Here is a 19,624-nt window from a genome sequence, read left to right on the forward strand (position 1 = left end):
ATGTGCGCCAAAAGGTCTGTGCCTAACTGTTTTGTGCCAGAGACTGTGTATTGTGAATTGCCGCCAAAATCTGCCATTGCCGCGCCGCATGGACCGCGAGGAGGAGGAGACATACCTTCGTGGGTGGAGCCAGCCAAAAAGAGCGCGATTCAGGAAAACGGGTGTCGCGCTGCTGAGAACGCCGGAAGTGAAGACGTCGTACAGGGGAGTCGCAAGAAAAGACGTTGCAAAATGCCAGATTCCGGAGAGGAGATCCGACTTCTACCAGGTTAGAGAGGGGAAAGAGCCATGTCCAGTCCGGGAGGGGAGTTGGCGGCAGTCGCAGCCGCAGACCTTATAGCACCCCCAGGCCTGCAGCGGACGCACCTGTCGGCCTAGTGATGCCCCCGTGTCCCGCGGAGAACGCAGCCGCAGTCCCTTTAAAGACCTTTCCCCTTTTACATTGGCGCCCTGGGCCATGGACCGGGTCGCAGTCACCGTGACATCCCTCTGTGAACCGCAGGACCCGGTACCGAGTACCCCTAGCCCGTTGAGCGACTCACAATCTTGAGTAGCGAGCACTTGCGTTCAAAACTAGCCATCATATCGTCATTTTTTTTTTACTTTTGAAAAAAAAACTATTGTAACCCCAACCCTAACAAAGCCCTAACCCTAACATAGCCCCAACTCTAAGCCCAACTGCCAAGAATGGAAAAAAAAAATAATTTATCATCTTTATTTAACTGAGGAGGTAACAAAGGGGAGTTTGATTTACTTTTTTTTATCACTGTGATAGGGTCTATCACAGTGATCAAAAGGAACTAATAGGAAAAATGTCCTATTGTTGCCAGGTACCGGCCGGCAGAACTTGGTGGGTGCACTGTGCATGCGCCCGCCATTTTTTTCCCAGGAAGATAACACTGGGCGGGGGACTAATCTGGAGGGACAGGGGGATGGCAGAGGTAGCGGGGGGCTTTGAGGGGCATCATTTCTCTCTCCTTTGACATGTATTTCATGCCAGAAGAGAGAGAAATCATTGAAACAACTGCCATACTTTTTTGTGTGATTGCTGTTATTCTCTGATCAGACAACAGAAAATCCAGCCCTGATCATGTTCTTCCGGGTCTCAGCTAACCCCGATAGCCGAGACCCCGGAGATTTGCTACCCTTAGCGGCCCCCATTTCAATGCTTATTGGCAGTCGCAAAGGGGTTAAGACAAATATAAAAAAACAATTTTGTTAGAGGACAATAAAACACAATAAAAACATAAGAAGACATTAAAAATAAGAGCGTGACAATTAGTGATGAGCGAACGTGCTCGGATAAGGTGTTATCTGAGCATGCTCGGATGCTAACCGAGTGTCTTCAGCGTGCTCGAATAATATGTTGAAGTCCCTGCGGCAGCAGGTCTCGCGGCTGTTCGACAGCCGCAATACATGCAGGGATTGCCTTACAAACTAGTAATCCATGCATGTGTTTCAGCTTTTGAACAGCTTCCAGACAGGCAGGAGCGGTGACTCTAACGTTATTCGAGCACGCCGAAGTTACTCGGTTAGTTCTCGAGCATGCTCGGGTAACACCTTATCTGAGCACATTCACTCATCACTGAGGCTGGCATCAGATGGAAGGATAATGAATTATTTTCAAAAGTAAATCTACAATAAAGTCACGGGCAGTTGATAAGGCAGTCACACAAGCATTAGTATAACTAGATACCCAGTGATATCATCATGGTAATTTCACAGACATAAATGACCAGCACTTTATACAACCTGAGAGGAGAACAACACACTCATCCTGAGTTGTTCTCCTCACACCACCAGGTTGTATAAAGTGCTGGTCATTTATGACCGATTGTCTGTTGGTTACCTGTATAAATTGTGCCAATCATTTACCCTCTGCAGTTACAGGGAGAAAAAACAATTACACCATTTTTACTTACCGTACTTAATTTATTAATTACCATAAATAATGGCTCCGTACTTAATTTATTAATTACCATAAATAATGGCTAATGCTTGGGTCGTCCATCACAATTAGGGGGATACCAATCATGTCTATGTTATTTACCGATTTGTGACATTAAAAAAGTATTACAGAAATGTATAGTATTTTAATAACTTTATAGAACGAAATCTAATTCAGATTTTTCAGTTTTTCTCTTTCTAAAAAAAATTACTGCAGAAAGAGACGTATCTTTATATACCGTCATAATGGATATGTAAAGAAGAATACTAGTTAGGCAGTAAAAATTCTATTTACTATTTTAGGCAGAGAAAATCCTCTCATACATAAAAGTATAGCCTGTGGCTCATTGTAAGAGCTCATGAAGATGTCTGTACAAATCGTTCCAAATATGGACCGCTAATGTACGGAATTAATGGGGGTCTCCTAACCAGAGCATGACAGCTTCCCATATTTCTATGAGGCTATCATACTCGAGTTGGGAGAGCCGTGGCCAGTCTGTGCATTGTGGTCCAATCTCGGACTGATTTGTATGGACATCTGAAGGAGCCCTTAGTGTTTTTGCCTCCCATACCAAAGGTCCTTAGCGTGAGTCCTAGTAAAGACAAGCTACATAAAAGCAGACTAAACATATACTGAGCACAGACAGATGCTTAGAGGGCACTAGAGAATCTAGATTTGGGGTAGGAACACAGCAATTCTCATGTCCCAGGGCATTACTTTCCTATCTATATTAAAAGCACAGTATATAAAAAAAAACAGTATCAGGTCCCTGGCTGGGCCCCTGTGTGGATGAACTAAATACAAAAGCAGTATATCTGCACCCAATTCATTGCACTGAATGATTGTAACAATATTTGGCAAACATGCAAAGAAATTGAAGAACTACTCCGTCATTCAGGATAGAAACTTATTTGAATTATTTATTAATGAGGGAACAATTTCCATAATACAGAACATGCAGGTAGTATTTACAACTGTACATAGGGCAGCTCTCCTGCCCTCATTCATAAATAGGATTTACAAACTCCAATAAATAACATGGCTCCCCCAGAAATGAGGTTTGTTTGCTTAGTTTTATAACAAAAAAATAGTATCTTACAAAAAATATCTAAAAATTATTTTCTATAGGTCTCAGATTAAAGAGTCACTATAGAGAAGGGCACATTGGATTGATGTCCCCACATTGCTGTGGCATCTATGGAGGTCAGACATTTCCTTTATAGTTGGATTGTGGCTCTGCTCTAAAGCTACACTTACCAAAGCCTCCTAAGTGGTGATGATCATCTGACAATAACTGGTCAATTTACTTTCTTTTACCATTTCATGCCCTCTTAAATATGTTACTCACTTCATCATCGTCAGGTGAGTTACACCTAAATAGACCCTTCCCATAAATATCAGGCCTCCAGCCTCTCACTCGGAGCTTGCTTGTAACTAACTACTAAGCACACCCAGCAGTTTACTTGGCTCCATTCCTTGTTGGCTTGCCATCTTTTGAACATCAAAGCCAAGATGCATGAGAAACTGGACCACGCTCATCTCTTGCCCCGTGAAATGGTCTCTAATTGAGGGGCAAGTTGGGTTACACTGTGGCCATGGACAGCTGTCCATTAAGTGGAAGGGACATCCCTTTAAGGGGGTCTTGCTGTTCTTATTAGTTTCCTGTAGACTGCGATCCCAACAATGAAGTGCACGGGGTAGAGATGTCCCACGAACTTGAACTTCTGTCCAATGACTACGGAAAAAAAATGTTTATAATGTAAGTGGAAGCAAAATCATACACATGTAAAGTAGAGTTCAATATTACACAATAAGCTTCATGTGCCCAGAATCATAATACCTCTTTAATTGTTGGACAAGAGAGATGTGACTTACTGCCTATGGGTGGGTTTACAGTGCTGCTCACCATTATTAGCAGTCCTTCATTTTTTTCATAGAATTTACAATATATTCAAAAACAAATGGAAAAGTAGCAAATCGTATATTCTCAGGATTTTTTAATTAGTGAAAGAAAGTAATAACAATAAAGCATTGCTTTTTAACTTACATATTGCAATTTGAAAGAAGAAACAAAATAAACAGCATGTGCAGCAATAATGGCACCCCTAATGGTTGCACACCCTTTGGCATGGATGACAACCTCCATACGTTTTTCCCACTCTTACTCTGCAGTTTGTTCAAGCTTTTGAATGTTTGCAGGGTTCTTTTTCCCAATGGCAGATTTCAGCTCACCCCAAAGATTTTCAATGGGATTGAGGTCAGGCGTCACTGATAGACTTTTTTTTATTTTTCAGCAATTCCTGTGTACTTTTGTATGTGTGCTTCTGGTCACTGTCTTGCTGGAGGACCCATGATCTTCGACTCAAACAAGTTTTCTTATACTGGGTGGGACATTTCGCTCTAAAATCTCTTGATAATTATCTGATTTTATGATTCCTGGCCTCCAGTACCAGGAGCAGCGAAGCAACCCAATAGCATTGTGAATGCTCCACCATGATTCATGGTTGGAAAGATGGTCTTTTCCTTATAAGCTTCGTTGTGCCATTTATAAACAAACTATTGCTTTGGATTGCCAAAAAGCTCTATTTTTGTTTCATCTGTCCACAGAACAATTTTCCTGAAGGATTGTGATTTGTCAAGGTACTCTTCGGCAATGATCAGTCGTTCCTTTTTATGTCGTTTCTTCAGCAGTGGTTTCTTCTTTGGCCTTAGGCCATAAAGCTCTGCTTGGTTTACTGTGCAGCGTAAGATACTTGTTGAAAACATAAACCCAGACTGTTCCACGTTGGCCTTTCTTGTCTTTGGATGTTTGACCTGGTGTTTTTTATAGCATTCACACCAACCTTGGAAGACATTTCTTGTAAATTTTCCTCTTTCCCCCACATTCAGGGAGGTTCTTGACGGTTCCATGCTTGGCAAACTAACATTGCACACTGTTGAAACTGGGATACCAAGGTCTTTGGAGATGGCCATATACCCTTTGGAAGTCTTGTGTTTGCTAATAATAGCAGTTCACTTGGAATTATTTTTCCGCTTTCTAGTACAAGACATGGTAAAACCAATGGTGTCATTCAAAAGTACAACTTGTCCCACAAAAAATAAGCCCTCACAAGGCCATATTGACAGAAAAATAAAAAAGTTATGGCTCTGGGAAGGAGGGGAGTGAAAAACGAAAGCGCAAAAACGAAAAAGGGCAGCGGCGTGAAGGGGTTAAAATTATTGTTTATCATTTGCTCTTGTGTATTTAACATGAGTGCCCTATACAAAAAAACTGTTTCACTTCATTCATTTTTTTCAGGAGATATTCCACATTATGTACTTAAACTTCATGGGTGCCAATAACGATGAGCAGGACTGTAGGAAATACTTTCACTATCAGGTACCAAAGATGTCGGATAGGTCATCCACCCAGCACCATAGAAGTAGCCACTGACAAAATACTTATTTCCTAACCACAATGCAAAATAGAAAAATCTAAAATATATTTTTTCCTCATCAGTATGTATTATTTTTACAATACAATATTTTTATATACCAAGTTTTTTTTTTACTAAAGGACGGGAACAGTGTAAAGTATTTACAAAGTGTACTACTAGATGGAGTATTCATTTGCACTCTCCTATTTCATATGTTGCTTATAGTGACAAGGTACTTGGAAGTTCTCATGGTTGCGTGCACATGTAGGAAATCACTCCTTAATTTAATCAGTGAGGAATACTTGACACTCTAAAATTATGTGTTTGGAAAAGAATATTCTTTCATTTGTAGGCAAATATAGGTGTAACATTTTGGTCCAATCTCTCAGACCTTCATCAGAAGCATTTCTTGAGTAGTAGATAACAGTGCCAATGAGAAGTTGGAAAGACAGCACCATGTGCAAGGCAACCGCCATCATGAGAGGAGTCCCCTTAGACCAGTGTTCTCCAACTCCGGTCCTCAAGAGCCACTAACAGGTCATGTTTTCAGGATTTCCTTAGTATTGCTCAGGTGATGGAATTATTGCCCGTGCAGGTGATACAATTATCACCTGTGCAATACTAAGGAAATCCTGAAAACATGACCTGTTGGTGGCTCTTGAGGATCGGAGTTGGGGAACACTGCCTTAGACACTGTGCTGTCCTTCTGACTTCTTGATACTGCTATCTTCTGTGCAATTTGAAATGTCTTATTTACTTTTCAAAACATACAGTATACATTTGAAGTGCTGAGTTTTCTTCACCTTTTATATGTTGTTATACTTTTCATATTATTGCGCATGAACCGTTAGAATGGAACCCATGTATTCAGGGAATCCAGGCATAGACCACATTGCAGGAGAGCCGTGATTAAAAGGAATCTGTCAGCAGGATTCCACCCGCAAAACTATCTATATATGCATGTAGCCCTTTCAAAGTCCAGCATTGCCTTTACACGACCAGTTCGTCCCTCCGCTGCTGAGAAATTAGCCTTAGAATTGATATGCAGGAGGAGAGAGGCCCCTGCCCACGAGGGCTCTCAATCTACAAGGGATGGGTGAGGATACAGTAGGTAAGGATAGAGCTTGTCGTGCAGTGGTTTGGTTGATCGGTGGTTACTGCAGGTTGTAGGCTTGCCGGAAGAGGTAGGTCTTCAGGTTCTTTTTGAAGGTTTCGATTGTAGGTGAGAGTCTGATATGTTGTGGTAGAGAGTTCCAGAGTAGGGGTGATGCACGAGAGAAATCTTGTATGCGATTGTGGGAAGAGGAGATAAAAGGGGAGTAGAGAAGGAGATCTTGTGAGGATCGTAGGTTGCGTGCAGGAAAGTACCGGGAGACGAGGTCACAGATGTATGGAGGAGACAGGTTGTGGATGGCTTTGTATGTCATGGTTAGGCTTTTGTACTGGAGTCTCTGGGTAATGGGGAGCCAGTGAAGGGATTGACAGAGGGGAGAGGCTAAGGAATAGCGGGGGGACAGGTGGATTAGTCGGGCAGCTGAGTTTAGAATAGATTGGAGGGGTGCGAGAGTGTTCGAGGGGAGGCCACAGAGCAGGAGGTTAGAGTAGTCGAGGCGGGAGATGATGAGGGCATGGACTAGGGTTTTTGCAGATTCTTGGTTTAGGAATGTACGGATCCGTGAAATATTTTTGAGTTGAAGGCGGCAGGAAGTGGAAAGGGCTTGGATATGCGGTTTGAAGGAGAGATCAGTGTCAAGGATTACCCCGACACAGCGAGCTTGTGGGACTGGGGAGAGTGGGCAGCCGTTTACTGTAATGGATAGGTTCGTTGGGGGGGGGTCGCGTGAGATGGGGAAAAGACAATGAATTCTGTTTTGTCCATGTTAAGTTTTAGAAATCTAGCAGAGAAGAAGGATGAAATAGTGGATAGACATTGAAGGATTCTGGTTAGTAGGGTGGTGATATCTGGTCAGAGATGTAGATCTGTGTGTCATCAGCATAGAGATGATACTGAAAACCATGAGATTCTATGAGCTGTCCCAGGTCAAAAGTGTAAATGGAGAAGAGCAGGGGCCCTAGAACTGAACCTTGCGGGATTCCGACAGATAGGGGGCAAGGTGAGAAGGTGGTGTGTGAATGGGAGACGCTGAATGTTCGGTCAGTTAGGTATGACGAGATCCAGGGTAGGGCCAAGTCTGTGATGTCAAGGGATGAGAGGGTCTGTAGTAATAGGAAATGGTCCACTGTGTCAAAGGCAGAGGACAGGTCCAGTAGGAGGAGGATAGAGTAGTGTCGCTTGCTCTTGGCGGTTAATAGGTCATTGGTGACCTTAGTTAGGGCAGTTTCAGTGGAGTGGTGTGACCGGAAGCCTGATTGTAAGTGGTCGAAAAGGGAGAAGGAAGATAGATGGGAGGACAGTTCAAGATGGACATGTTGTATCAGTAGTTTTGAGGCATAAGGGAGAAGTGATATAGGGCGATAGCTAGATACAGAGGATGGGTCAAGTGAGGGCTTTTTGAGATAGGTGTGATTGAGGCATGTTTAAAGCTTGAGGGGAAAACACCAGTTGTTAGTGATAGGTTGAAGAGATGGGTTAGAGTTGGGATGAAGACTGTGGCGAGGTTTGGGATGAAGTGGGAAGGGATCGGGTCAAGTGCACAGGTGGTGAGATGCGATCTTGAGAGTACAGTGGAGAGTCGATCTTCTGGAATAGTGGAGAAGTTGGTTTTGGAGGTGGAGGGCAGGGTAGTTGGGAGGTAGGGCTCTGGGGGTTGTCGACTAAAACTGTCTCTGATGTTCTCAATCTTTGCTTGAAAAACGAGGCAAAGTCTTCAGCTGAGATGAGTGGGAAGGGAGGAGCTGCTGGGGGACGGAGGAGATAGGGTGTTGAATAACTGTTTAGGGTTGTGAGACAGGGAGGATATGAGAGGTGTGAAGTAGGTTTGTTTAGCTGTGGCGAGTGTGGTCTTGAAAGTAGTGAGGGACTGTTTGAATGTGATAAAGTGCTCGTTGGAGTGAGATCTATTCCATCTCCGCTCTGCAGCCCAGGAAGCTCGCCTCAGTTCTTTGGTAATGGTAAAGATAGAGAAAATGCTACATATTGTGAAGGAAATATTCATCAAGTTGTGTACCTGTTATCTACTGTATATAATCCTGACAAATTATTGTTTAGTAAACAGTTCATTTTTGAATAGTGGTCTCCCTCATTGAACTGTCCAACATCTGGCCCTGACCAACCAAAGTAACTGGTTACAGGCAGCCTGCAAGGGCATAGCGCGCCCACAGCACAAGTCCACACACTCAGCACGGACCCCCACCTTCATGTATGTGTCGGGCGTAAGAGTTGAGTACCTCTGGATATTGGGCTGCCCATGACGGGGTTTTGATGTGGTGGTCTCTTAATTTTTGCCAGAGCTGTATGTATTCTATATGTATATATCTATTCTATTCTAACCTGCCACTCTGTGATTTTACTGTACGTGGTACATGAATTTTCGGCTTTTACTCTATCTAATATATATATAAATATAAATATATACACAGTATATATATATATATATGTATATATATATATATATGTGTGTGTGAGTTTTGACAAATATTTCCTTTGAAAACGATGTGTAAATCACAGAGAATTGCTCTATGTAAAAGCTCATGTTAAAATCGCATTGCATTCGGATTGCAATCGCACTGCATTCAGATGTAATCGGATGCTAGGTGTGAAAAATCGGATTGTACTTGCATTACACTCGGGCGACTTTCGGTAGGGAAAGTTTAGTTTGACTCTGGCCTTAGGCCATGTGCACACATTGAGTATTTGGTGAGTTTTTTAGCCCAGTATTTGTAATCCAAAAACGGTCAGTGCAAAAGCATAATAGAAACATTTGCACCCCTTCTGCATTTATCACCCACTCCTGGATTTGGCTTATAAATACTGGGGTAAAAAACTCACCAAATATTGAATGTGTGCATTTGGCATTACACAAAGTTTGGATTTTTCACCTAAAATTTTGGAAATGTTTACTACATTGATTTGTTATAGGAATGTCATGGTTGTCTGCTGGCATGCAGATCAGTCCGTGCTAAATTTCCAGTTGAAAGATGACATTTTCCCTGAAGACCAAGGAGAAGAAGGTTATGAAACTTACTTCCTTGTGATGACTTCATGAGACAGACAAGCAGGAACAAAGCTGGCCCTACAAGAAGAAAGGACACAGTCAGTGAATGTCGCCGAACCCATGCAGAGCGGTCACAGCAGAAGTCAAGATCCTTTTGGATATGTACCCCACATCCTTCAAGGTGTTGCGCAGTTCACGACCCAAGTTCTGAATATAGTTCCATTGGTTTTCCTGTACTGGCTGCCCACTCAAATGGACATTGTCCACCGTCAGTTGGGCCTCATCAAATAACCACTGCACCACAAACACAGGACCTGCAATAAAAAACAATACATATATCAATCAAAAGGACATTTTATAGAGAGCAAATAAAGTGGTAAGTACCTTGTTCTGTTAGTGGTCTTACTACAGAGGCAGCCAACTATTTGTGACTATGAACCTTTCACTTGAATCTAGCTCCTTCAGAAATCAGCCCCCATTTGTCATCATGTTGGAAAATCTCTTTTCCGCAGTTCATAGAGATTCTGTATCAGTATGGATGCCTTCAAATGTTGTATATTAACAAATTTTAATGTATAGGTTATAGCAGACAATAAAATAAAAAAAACTTGTGGAGTGTTGCTTTAATGAAAGCATAGTGTATATGAGTAAACTGTATATTTTTCTTCCTTAACCACATCTAAAGATTTAGTTTTCTACCTGGACAACCACATTAATAATATAGTTGTGCAGTATTTGCAAGCACATGAGGGGGCATTCCATGGGCCTGTGTGGATAATGCCATTGTAGTAGTTCGACAGCTTTTACAGTAGAAAGAGGCCTATAGTTAGCAATTAGTTCACATTAAAGAAGACTTGTTTCTAGTCTTTTTTATCCTTACCTGTTGTAAATGTCGCTATTTTCCTGAATCTGGAGGCATTTTTTTCTGTGCGTCTCTATTCCAGAGATATTGCCCTCTCTTTTACTTTTTGTAGTTTACAGTGGGGAAAAAAGTATTTAGTGAGCCATCAATTGTGCAAGTTCTCCCACTTAAAACGATGAAAGAGGCCTGTAATTGACATTATAAGTAGACCACAACTATGAGAGTCAAAATTGAGAAAACACATCCAGAAAATCACCTTGTCCGATTTGGCAAGATTTATTTTTCAAATTATGGTGAAAAATAAGTTTTTGGTCATTAACAACAGTTCATCTCAATATTTTGTTATATATCCTTTGTTGGCAATGACAGAGGTCAAATTTTGTCTGTAAGTCTTCACAAGGTTGGCACACACTGCTGGTGGTATCTTGGCCCATTCCTCCATGCAGATCTCCTCTAGAGCAGTGATGTTTTGGGCCTGTCGCTGAGCAACACGGACTTTCAATTCCTCCAAAGGTTTTCTATCGGGTTGAGATCTCGAGACTGGCTAGGTCACTCCAGGACCTTCATATGCTTCTTGCAAAGCCATTCCTTCGTTGCCCTGGCAGTGTGCTTGGGATCATTATCCTGCTGAAAGGCCCATCCACGTTTCATCTTCCATGCACTTGCTGATGGAAGGAGGTTTGCACTCAAAATGTCACAATACATGGCCCCATTCATTCTTTCATGTACACGGATCAGACATCCTGGTCCTTTTGCAGAGAAACAGTCCCAAAGCATGATGTTGCCATCCCCATGCTTCACAGTAGGTATGGTGTTCTTTGAATGCAACTCAGCATTCTGTCTCCTCCAAACACAACGAGTTTTGTTTCTACCAAACAGTTCTACTTTGGTTTCATCAGACCACATGACATTCTCCCAATACTCTTCTGGATAATCCAAATGCTCTCTAGCAAACTTCAGATGGGACCGGACATGTACTGGCTTAAGCAGGGGGACACGTCTGGCATTGCAGGATCTGAGTCCCTGGCGGCGTAGTGTGTTACTGATAGTAGCCTTTGTTACAGTGGTCCCAGCTCTATGCAGGTTATTCACTAGGCCCCCCCGTGTGGTTCTGGGATTATTGCTCACCGTTCTTGTGATCATTTTGACCTCACGGGGTGAGATCTTGCGTGGAGTCCCATATCGAGGGAGATTATCAGTAGTCCTATATGTCTTCCATTTTCATATTGTTGCTCCCACAGGTGATTTCATCACACCAAGCTGCTTGCCTATTGCAGATTCAGTCTTCCCAGACTGATGCAGGGCTACCATTTTGTTTCTGGTGTCCTTCCGACAGCTCTTTGGTCTTCACCATAGTGGAGTTTGGAGTGTGACTGTTTGAGGTTGTGGACAGGTGTCTTTTATACTGATAACAAGTTCAAACAGGTGCCATTACTACAGTGGAAGACAGAGGAGCCTCTTAAAGAAGAAGTTACAGGTCTGTGTGAGCCAGAAATCTTGCATGTTTTTAGGTGACCAAATACATATTTTCCACCATAATATGCAAATAAATCTTGCCAAATCAGACAAGGTGATTTTCTGAATTTGTTTTCTAATTTTGACTCTCATAGTTGTGGTCTACCTATGATGTCCATTACAGGCCTCTCTCATCTTTTTAAGAGGGAGAACTTGCACAATTGGTGGCTGACTAAATACTTTTTTTCCCCACTGTATATGTATATATAGTCGTGTTATCCAAAGTGGAGTGCTTCTCAAATTGAAGCCCACAAGGTGAAATAATGGATCACACCCACTTAACTAACAAGTAGATTTATACAGAAGGTGAAAAAAAAGGAAGAGGTTGGCATATTTCAGGAATGCAGAGGTACGTACAGGAACAGGAAATAAAAAAAACAAATTACAGACTGAGGGGAACAGCAGCATCTAGACCAAGTTAAAAAAACCTCCATACTTATGGTAAGTGATATGTCCTCTTTAAGAACAGGTAATATACATGTAAGAATTCTTCTTCCCAGTTAATAAATGATAGAGTTGACAGTATTGCATTTCAAAGGCAGACAAAAATAGAACTAGCCATGTCTGGTGTGCAGATGTCAACCAGCTGGCGACACACAGCCACTTCTAATTCTGGATGTGCATCTAGTACCCAGTACCATTTGCCATAACCATGCAATTTGTCAATATCTGATCCCTACCATGATCAGGACATGTAGCTACACCCTTTATTGCTATAATTGTACAGCATGACACAGTTTACTATATAAATTATATATATTATGCCAAGGCTTAAAATACCTTATTGTGTGCTTCGATAGATCTAATAATGACCTGGCACTTAAATACAGTAAAAAGGTGATTTTATTAGTCACATCAAACAACTTTAGACTACCACAAAGTAGTATGCAGCAAGCAGTAAATTTTAAGCAAATTAGGTAATGGAGTCGGAAATACTGAGATATGGATTCATATTTTTTATGTTATTAACATATTTTTATTTTTATACTGTCTCATATGGATTGATGGTAATAGCAAATTAACCTGTTGGTGAAACAAGATCAATATCTCAAGGATGAGATGAATAAATAAAGGGGTTGTCCCATGAACAACGTATATTTTAATTAATAGATCTTGGAATAAAAATATGTCCAGCAATTGAATGTGTTAAAACAAATATTCCTAAGCTGGGACAATTTTATCAATGTCTCCCGCTACAGTATGTACTGTGTAATGACTGTGTCTGACCATGCACAGTTGCTCCAGTTTATGCTAACAGCTCCTGGCTGAAAAGACAGCATGTCACTTATGATAACTGAGTACACAGATGCAACACAGCAGAGACTGTGACGTCATGACTGTATACTCATTAATCATAAGCGACTTAAGGTACCGTCACACATAACGATATCGTTAACGATATCGTTGCTTTTTGTGACGTAGCAACGATATCGTTAACGAAATCGTTATGTGTGACAGCGACCAACGATCAGGCCCCTGCTGGGAGATTGTTGGTCGCTGGGGAAAGTCCAGGACTTTATTTCGTTGCTGGATCACCCCTGACGAAGCTTTCTTGAACAGCGATACGCGTAGGGCTCTTCCTCCGTTGCCCTTCACTTGCTGGCTGCCCAGTTCTTGCTATATTTTCTCTAGATTTTGTGAGCCTTCTGTCTGGATCACCTTCTAGCTGCCGCAGCATGTTCCCCTCTTATGCTCAGGATGGGTGACAGCCGTGCTCCTTCTTCCTATTTGGGGTAATTATTTGGCCGTATTTGCTTGTGCCCTACTCATTATATACCAGGAGGAATATTCGCTGTGGGTAAGCTGCAGCCTGACAGGGTTTTGCTATCGACAGATATATCTTTTGCTGATCAGGACAGGGCGGATTTTTGCCAGTAATTATTTATATGTGTATACTATCTGACTATCTGCCATATTTGAAGCATGTTTTCCACTACTATTTGGAAGTATTGTGTATTGGGCAGTGTTGGGCACACGTATATGGAGGGAGTTTTGTATGTATGGTTTTAATTGTTTTTATATGTTACCAATAAAGCTTGTTTGACTTATTATAACTTTTGGTGGTGTGCATACATTATAGTGGCTTTCCTTTTCTTGTTTATTATCTGCTCTGCGTATTAGCCATTGTTTTGCACCCTCAATATATATTTATTTATTTGATATCATTGTGGTGCGCCAACTAATTTTTCTATGATGTATACTCATTAATCATAAGCGACTTAAGGTACCGTCACAGATAACGATATCGTTAACGATATCGTTGCTTTTTGTGACGTAGCAACGATATCGTTAAGTTAACGAAATCGTTATGTGTGACAGCGACCAACGATCAGGCCCCTGCTGGGAGATTGTTGGTCGCTGGGGAAAGTCCAGGACTTTATTTCGTCTCTGGATCACCCGCTGACATCGCAGAATCGGCTTTTGTGACGCCGATTCAGCGATGTCTTCACTGGTAACCAGGGTAAACATCGGGTTACTAAGCGCAGGACCACGCTTAGTAACCCGATGTTTACCCTGGTTACCATTGTAAATGTAAAAAAAACAAACACTACATACTTACATTCCGGTGTCTGGTCACGTCCCTTGCCTTCAGCTTCCCGCACTGACTGTGAGCGCCGACCGGCCGTAAAGCAGAGCACAGCGGTGACGTCACCGCTGTGCTTTACGGCCAGCGCTCAGTCAGTGCGGGAAGCTGAAGGCGAGGGACGTGACCAGACACTGGAATGTAAATATGTAGTGTTTGGTTTTTTTACATTTACAATGGTAACCAGGGTAAACATCGGGTTACTAAGCGCGGCCCTGCGCTTAGTAACCCGATGTTTACCCTGGTTACCCGGGGACTTCGGGATCGTTGGTCGCTGGAGAGCTGTCTGTGTGACAGCTCTCCAGCGACCAAACAGCGACGCTGCAGCGATCGGCATCATTGTCTAGATCGCTGCAGCGTCGCTAAATGTGACGGTACCTTTATACCATCTTCCCTGGCCAGGAGCTGTGGTATGTGATGATCATAAATTGGAGCAGCTCTCTTTAAAATATCAGTCACAGTGAGAGGAATACAGAAGCTGGGTATGCACTGCACTCTCACTGTGACTGCTATATACAAAGTGACTGTGCACACACTATGACACCTCTGCTCCACCTGCACTCATAGCATGCAGATCAATACTCATTATAGGGAGTATGGATCTATGCACTTATTAAAAGACAATTTTGCACCTATTTTCTACTTGAATGCGACAAAATAAGGTTATTAACCCAAACAGGGGTGTAACTACAACAGGTGCAGGGGTTGCAATCGTACCCGGGGCCTGGAGCCTAGAGGGCCCTAAAATTCCCTTTGGCCTATATAAAAAGACTAATGCTTTTAAAGATTTAAAATATGTGGGGGCCCCGAGTTTCGCATAGGGGGCCTATGAGTTTCAAGTTACGCCACTGAACACAAATATAAAAAATATTAAAATTATCTGTCTAAAAAATTTTATTGAAAAAAAAAGATGAGTTGTACTTTAAATCTTATAGAGCTTAAGACAAATGGTCTTTGTTTCCTATTGCAACCAATTACAGCACAGTTCTATTTTTTTTCAGGAAATGAGCTGTTCTGTGATTGATTGAAAAGGGCAGCAAATAGTTTTGGGGTTTTTTTTTATACAGTCATGACCAAAAAAGTGTTGGCACTCTTGAAATTGTTCCAAAAAATGAAGTGTTCCTACCAGCATATAATTGCAATTACCCATATTTTGTTACATACATGTTTATTTCATTTTTGTGTATAAGAACAACACAAAAAAAAACATAAAAAAGGCAAATTGAACATATTTTCACATAAAATCCTTAAACTAGGCCAGACAAAATTGTTGGCAAATTTCCAAAATTGTGGTTTTAAACTTCAAGCATGTTCAAGCATGTGATGCTCCTTTAAATGTACTTGTGGTAAATAACAAGTGTGAGCAATGTGAAAATCCCACCTGAATTAAATTCTGAAATGGCCAACAATGAGTCTGAATCTAAATCCCACTGACCACCTGTGGAGAGATATTAAAATTGCAGGTAGGAGAATGCACCCTTCAAATATGAGAGACCTGGAGAAGTTTGCAAAAGAAGAGTTGTCCAAAATTGCAGTTGAGAGGGTAAGTAGGTCGCTGATGGTTATAGGAAGCAACTGATTACAGTTATTTATTATAAAGGGTGTGCAACCAAATATTAAAGGGAACCTGTCACCCCGAAAATCGCGGGTGAGGTAAGCCCACCGGCATCAGGGGCTTATCTACAGCATTCTGTAATGCTGTAGATAAGCCCCTGATGTTACCTGAAAGAGGAGAAAAAGACGTTAGATTATACTCACCCAGGGGCGGTTCCGCTGCTGGTCCGGTCGGATGGGCGTCTCTGGTCCACTGCGGCGCCTCCCATCTTCATTCCAAGACGTCCTCTTCTGATCTTCAGCCACGGCTCCGGCGCAGGCGTACTTTGTCTGCCCTGTTGAGGGCAGAACAAAGTACTGCAGTGCGCAGGTGCTGGAAAGGTCAGAGAGGCCCGGCGCCTGCGCACTGCAGTACTTTGTTCTGCCCTCAACAGGGCAGACAAAGTACGCCTGCGCCGGAGCAGTGGCTGAAGATCAGAAGAGGACGTCTTGGAATGAAGATGGGAGGCGCCGCAGCGGACCAGAGACGCCCATCCGACCGGACCAGCAGCGGGACCGCCCCTGGGTGAGTATAATCTAAAGTCTTTTTCTCCTCTTTCAGGTAACATCATGGGCTTATCTACAGCATTACAGAAAGCTGTAGATAAGCCCCTGATGCCGGTGGGCTTACCTCACCCGCGATTTTCGGGGTGACAGGTTCCCTTTAACTTGAAAGTGCCAACAATTCTGTCTGGCCGATTTTTGGGATTTCGTGTGAAATTATGTCCAATTTGTTTCTTTTTCTCTGTTGTTTTTTATGTTGTTCAAATACACACAACGGAAATAAGCATGGATGTATGTGTAATTGCAATAATTTTCTTGGAGAAATACTTCATTTTTTGGAACAATTTCAAGGGTGGCAACACTTACGGCCACAAAGTTGAAGATGAAACGATCTCAAAAAGGGCTATAGTTAAAGATGACACATTTCCTTTGTATTTTAGGAAAAAAAATCCACTGAGAAAATATACATACATATAGATATATAGACGCTGCTCAAAAAAAAAAAAAGGGAACACTTAGACGACAGAATATAACTCCAAGTAAATCAAACTGTCCACTTAGGAAGCAACACTGTTTGGCAATTAATTACACATACTGTTGTGCAAATGGAATAGACAACAGATGGAAATTATTGGCAATTGTCAAGACACACTTAATAAACGAGTGGTTCTGCAGGTGGGGACCACAGATTACATCTCAGTACCAATGCTTTCTGGCTCATGTTTTGGTCACTTTTGAATGTTGGTTGTGCTTTCACACTTGTGGTAGCATGAGATGGACTCCACAACCCACACAAGTGGCTCAGGTAGTGCAGCTCATCCAAGATGGCACATCAATGCGAGCTGTGGCAACGTTTGCTGTGTCTATCAGCGTAGTGTCCAGAGGCTGAAGGTGCTACCAGGAGACATGCAGTACATCAGAAGATGTGGAGGGGGCCGTAGGAGGGCAACAACCCAGCAGCAGGACTGCTGTTGTGAATTCTGTTGTCGGGCTCCCTCCTGTGGTCATGAATGGTACTTCGGCTGGTTCTGTCCATGGACTTTCTCTGGTGGCTGTGGGTGTTTCTGGGTTTCCTTCCACGGGTGACGGGGTTGATTCGTTGGCTGGCTGCTCTATTTAACTCCACTTAGATCTTTGCTCCATGCCACCTGTCAATGTTCCAGTATTGGTCTAGTTCACTCCTGGATCATTCTTGTGACCTGTCTTCCCAGCAGAAGCTAAGTGACTGCTTGTTTTTCTCTGGTTTGCTATTTTTCTGTCCAGCTTGCTATTTTGATTGTTCTTGCTTGCTGGAAGCTCTGGGACGCAGAGGGAGCGCCTCCGCACCGTGAGTCGGTGCGGAGGGTCTTTTTGCGCCCTCTGCATGGTCTTTTTGTAGGTTTTTGTGCTGACCGCAAAGCTACCTTTCCTATCCTCAGTCTGTTCAGTAAGTCAGGCCTCACTTTGCTTAACCTATTTCATCTCTGCGTTTGTATTTTCATCTTTACTCACAGTCATTATATGTGGGGGGCTGCCTTTTCCTTTGGGGAATTTCTCTGAGGCAAGGTAGGTTTTATTTTTCTATCTTTAGGGCTAGCTAGTTCCTTAGGCTGTGCCGAGTTGCATAGGGAACGTTGGGAGCAATCCACGGCCATTTCTGGTGTGGTTGTTAGGATTGGGGATTGCGGTCAGCAGAGTTCCCACGTCCCAGAGCTCGTCCTATGTTATCAGTAACTATCGGGTCGTTCCGTGTGCTCTTATCCACCAGGTCCATTATTGTCCTGACCACCAGGTCATAACAGACTGCTACCTCAGCCTTTGTGCAAGGAGGAACAGGAGGAGCACTGCCAGAGCCCTGCAAAATGACCTCCAGCAGGTCACAAATGTCCATGTGTCTGCACGAATGGTTAGAAACCGACTCCATGAGGATGGTCTGAGTGCCCGACGTCCACAGATAGGGGTTGTACTCACAGTCCAACACCGTGCAGGACGCTTAGCATTTGCCACAGAACACAAGGATTGGCAAATTTGCCACTGGCGCCCTGTGCTGTGCACAGATGAAAGCAGGTTCACACTGAGCACATGTGACAGAGGTGACAGAGTCTGGAGACGCTGTGGAGAGCAATCTGCTACCTGCAACATCCTTCAGCATGACCGGTTTGGCAGTGGGTCCATAACGGTGTGGGGTGGCATTTCTTTGGAGGGCCCCACAGTCCTCCAAGTGCTTGCCAGAGGTAGCCTGACTGCCATTAGGTACCGAGATGAGATCCTCAGACCCTTTGTGAGACCATATGCTGGCATGGTTGGCCCTGTGTTCCTCCTTTTGCATGACAATGCCAGACCTCATGTGGCTGGAGTGTGTCAGCAGTTCCTGCAAGAAGAAGGCATTGAAGCTATGAACTGGCCCGCTCATTCCCCAGACCTGAATCCGATTGAACAGATCTGGATCATCATGTCTCACACCATCCACCAACGTCACGTTGCACCACAGACTGTCCAGGAGTTGAAGGATGCTTTAGTCCAGGTCTGGGAGGAGATCCCTCAGGAGACCAATCCGTCGCCTCATCAGGAGCATGCCCAGACATTGTAGGGAGGTCATACAGGCACGTGAAGGCCACACATACAACAACATAATTTCCTTGTCTAGAGGCATTTCCACTGAAGTTGGACCAGACTGTAATTTTATTTTCCATTTTGATTTTGAGTATCATTCCAAATCCAGACCTCCATGGGATATTAATTTTGATTTACATTGATCATTTTTATGTTTTATTGTTCTCAACACATTCCACTATGTAATTAATAAAGATTTGCAACTGAAATATTTAATTCAGTGATATCTAGGATGTGGTATTTTGGTGTTCCCTTTATTTTTGAGCAGTGTATATATCATATACAGACATATATTACATTTTCAAAAATTACAAAAAGCAAAATGGGCTGATGCAAATGTCTGGGCATCCTTGGAGATTTGTATGCTCAGCTAACTTTGACCAAGGTTTCAGACCTTAGTTAGGCTGTTAAGGTTAAAGCTTGTTCACTATCATTCTTAGGAAATGCCAGTTGATGCAAATTTCCCAGCTTTATAAAAACCCAGCCTCCTCTAAC

General features: G+C 42.8%; 1 protein-coding gene across 3 annotated transcripts in view; it reads right to left on the reverse strand.

The window, feature by feature from the left end:
* Nucleotides 1-2,850: 2,850 nt before the first annotated feature.
* Nucleotides 2,851-19,624, reverse strand: part of NOTUM (notum, palmitoleoyl-protein carboxylesterase) — a 107,493-nt gene continuing 90,719 nt past the window's right edge. For 2 of the 3 annotated variants that reach the window (XM_069752460.1, XM_069752459.1), the window contains 3 exons: nucleotides 9,646-9,793; nucleotides 9,510-9,557; nucleotides 2,851-3,683 (listed from right to left, as the gene is read on the reverse strand). In XM_069752460.1, the coding sequence (XP_069608561.1) occupies nucleotides 3,383-3,683; nucleotides 9,510-9,557; nucleotides 9,646-9,793 (497 nt within the window). In that variant the 3' untranslated portion in view covers nucleotides 2,851-3,382. The remainder of the gene's footprint in view (nucleotides 3,684-9,509; nucleotides 9,558-9,645; nucleotides 9,794-19,624) is intronic. The other variant, XM_069752461.1, reaches the window with a different exon arrangement.

This window comes from Ranitomeya imitator, chromosome 2 (assembly GCF_032444005.1).
Source record: "Ranitomeya imitator isolate aRanImi1 chromosome 2, aRanImi1.pri, whole genome shotgun sequence".
NCBI lineage: Eukaryota > Metazoa > Chordata > Amphibia > Anura > Dendrobatidae > Ranitomeya > Ranitomeya imitator.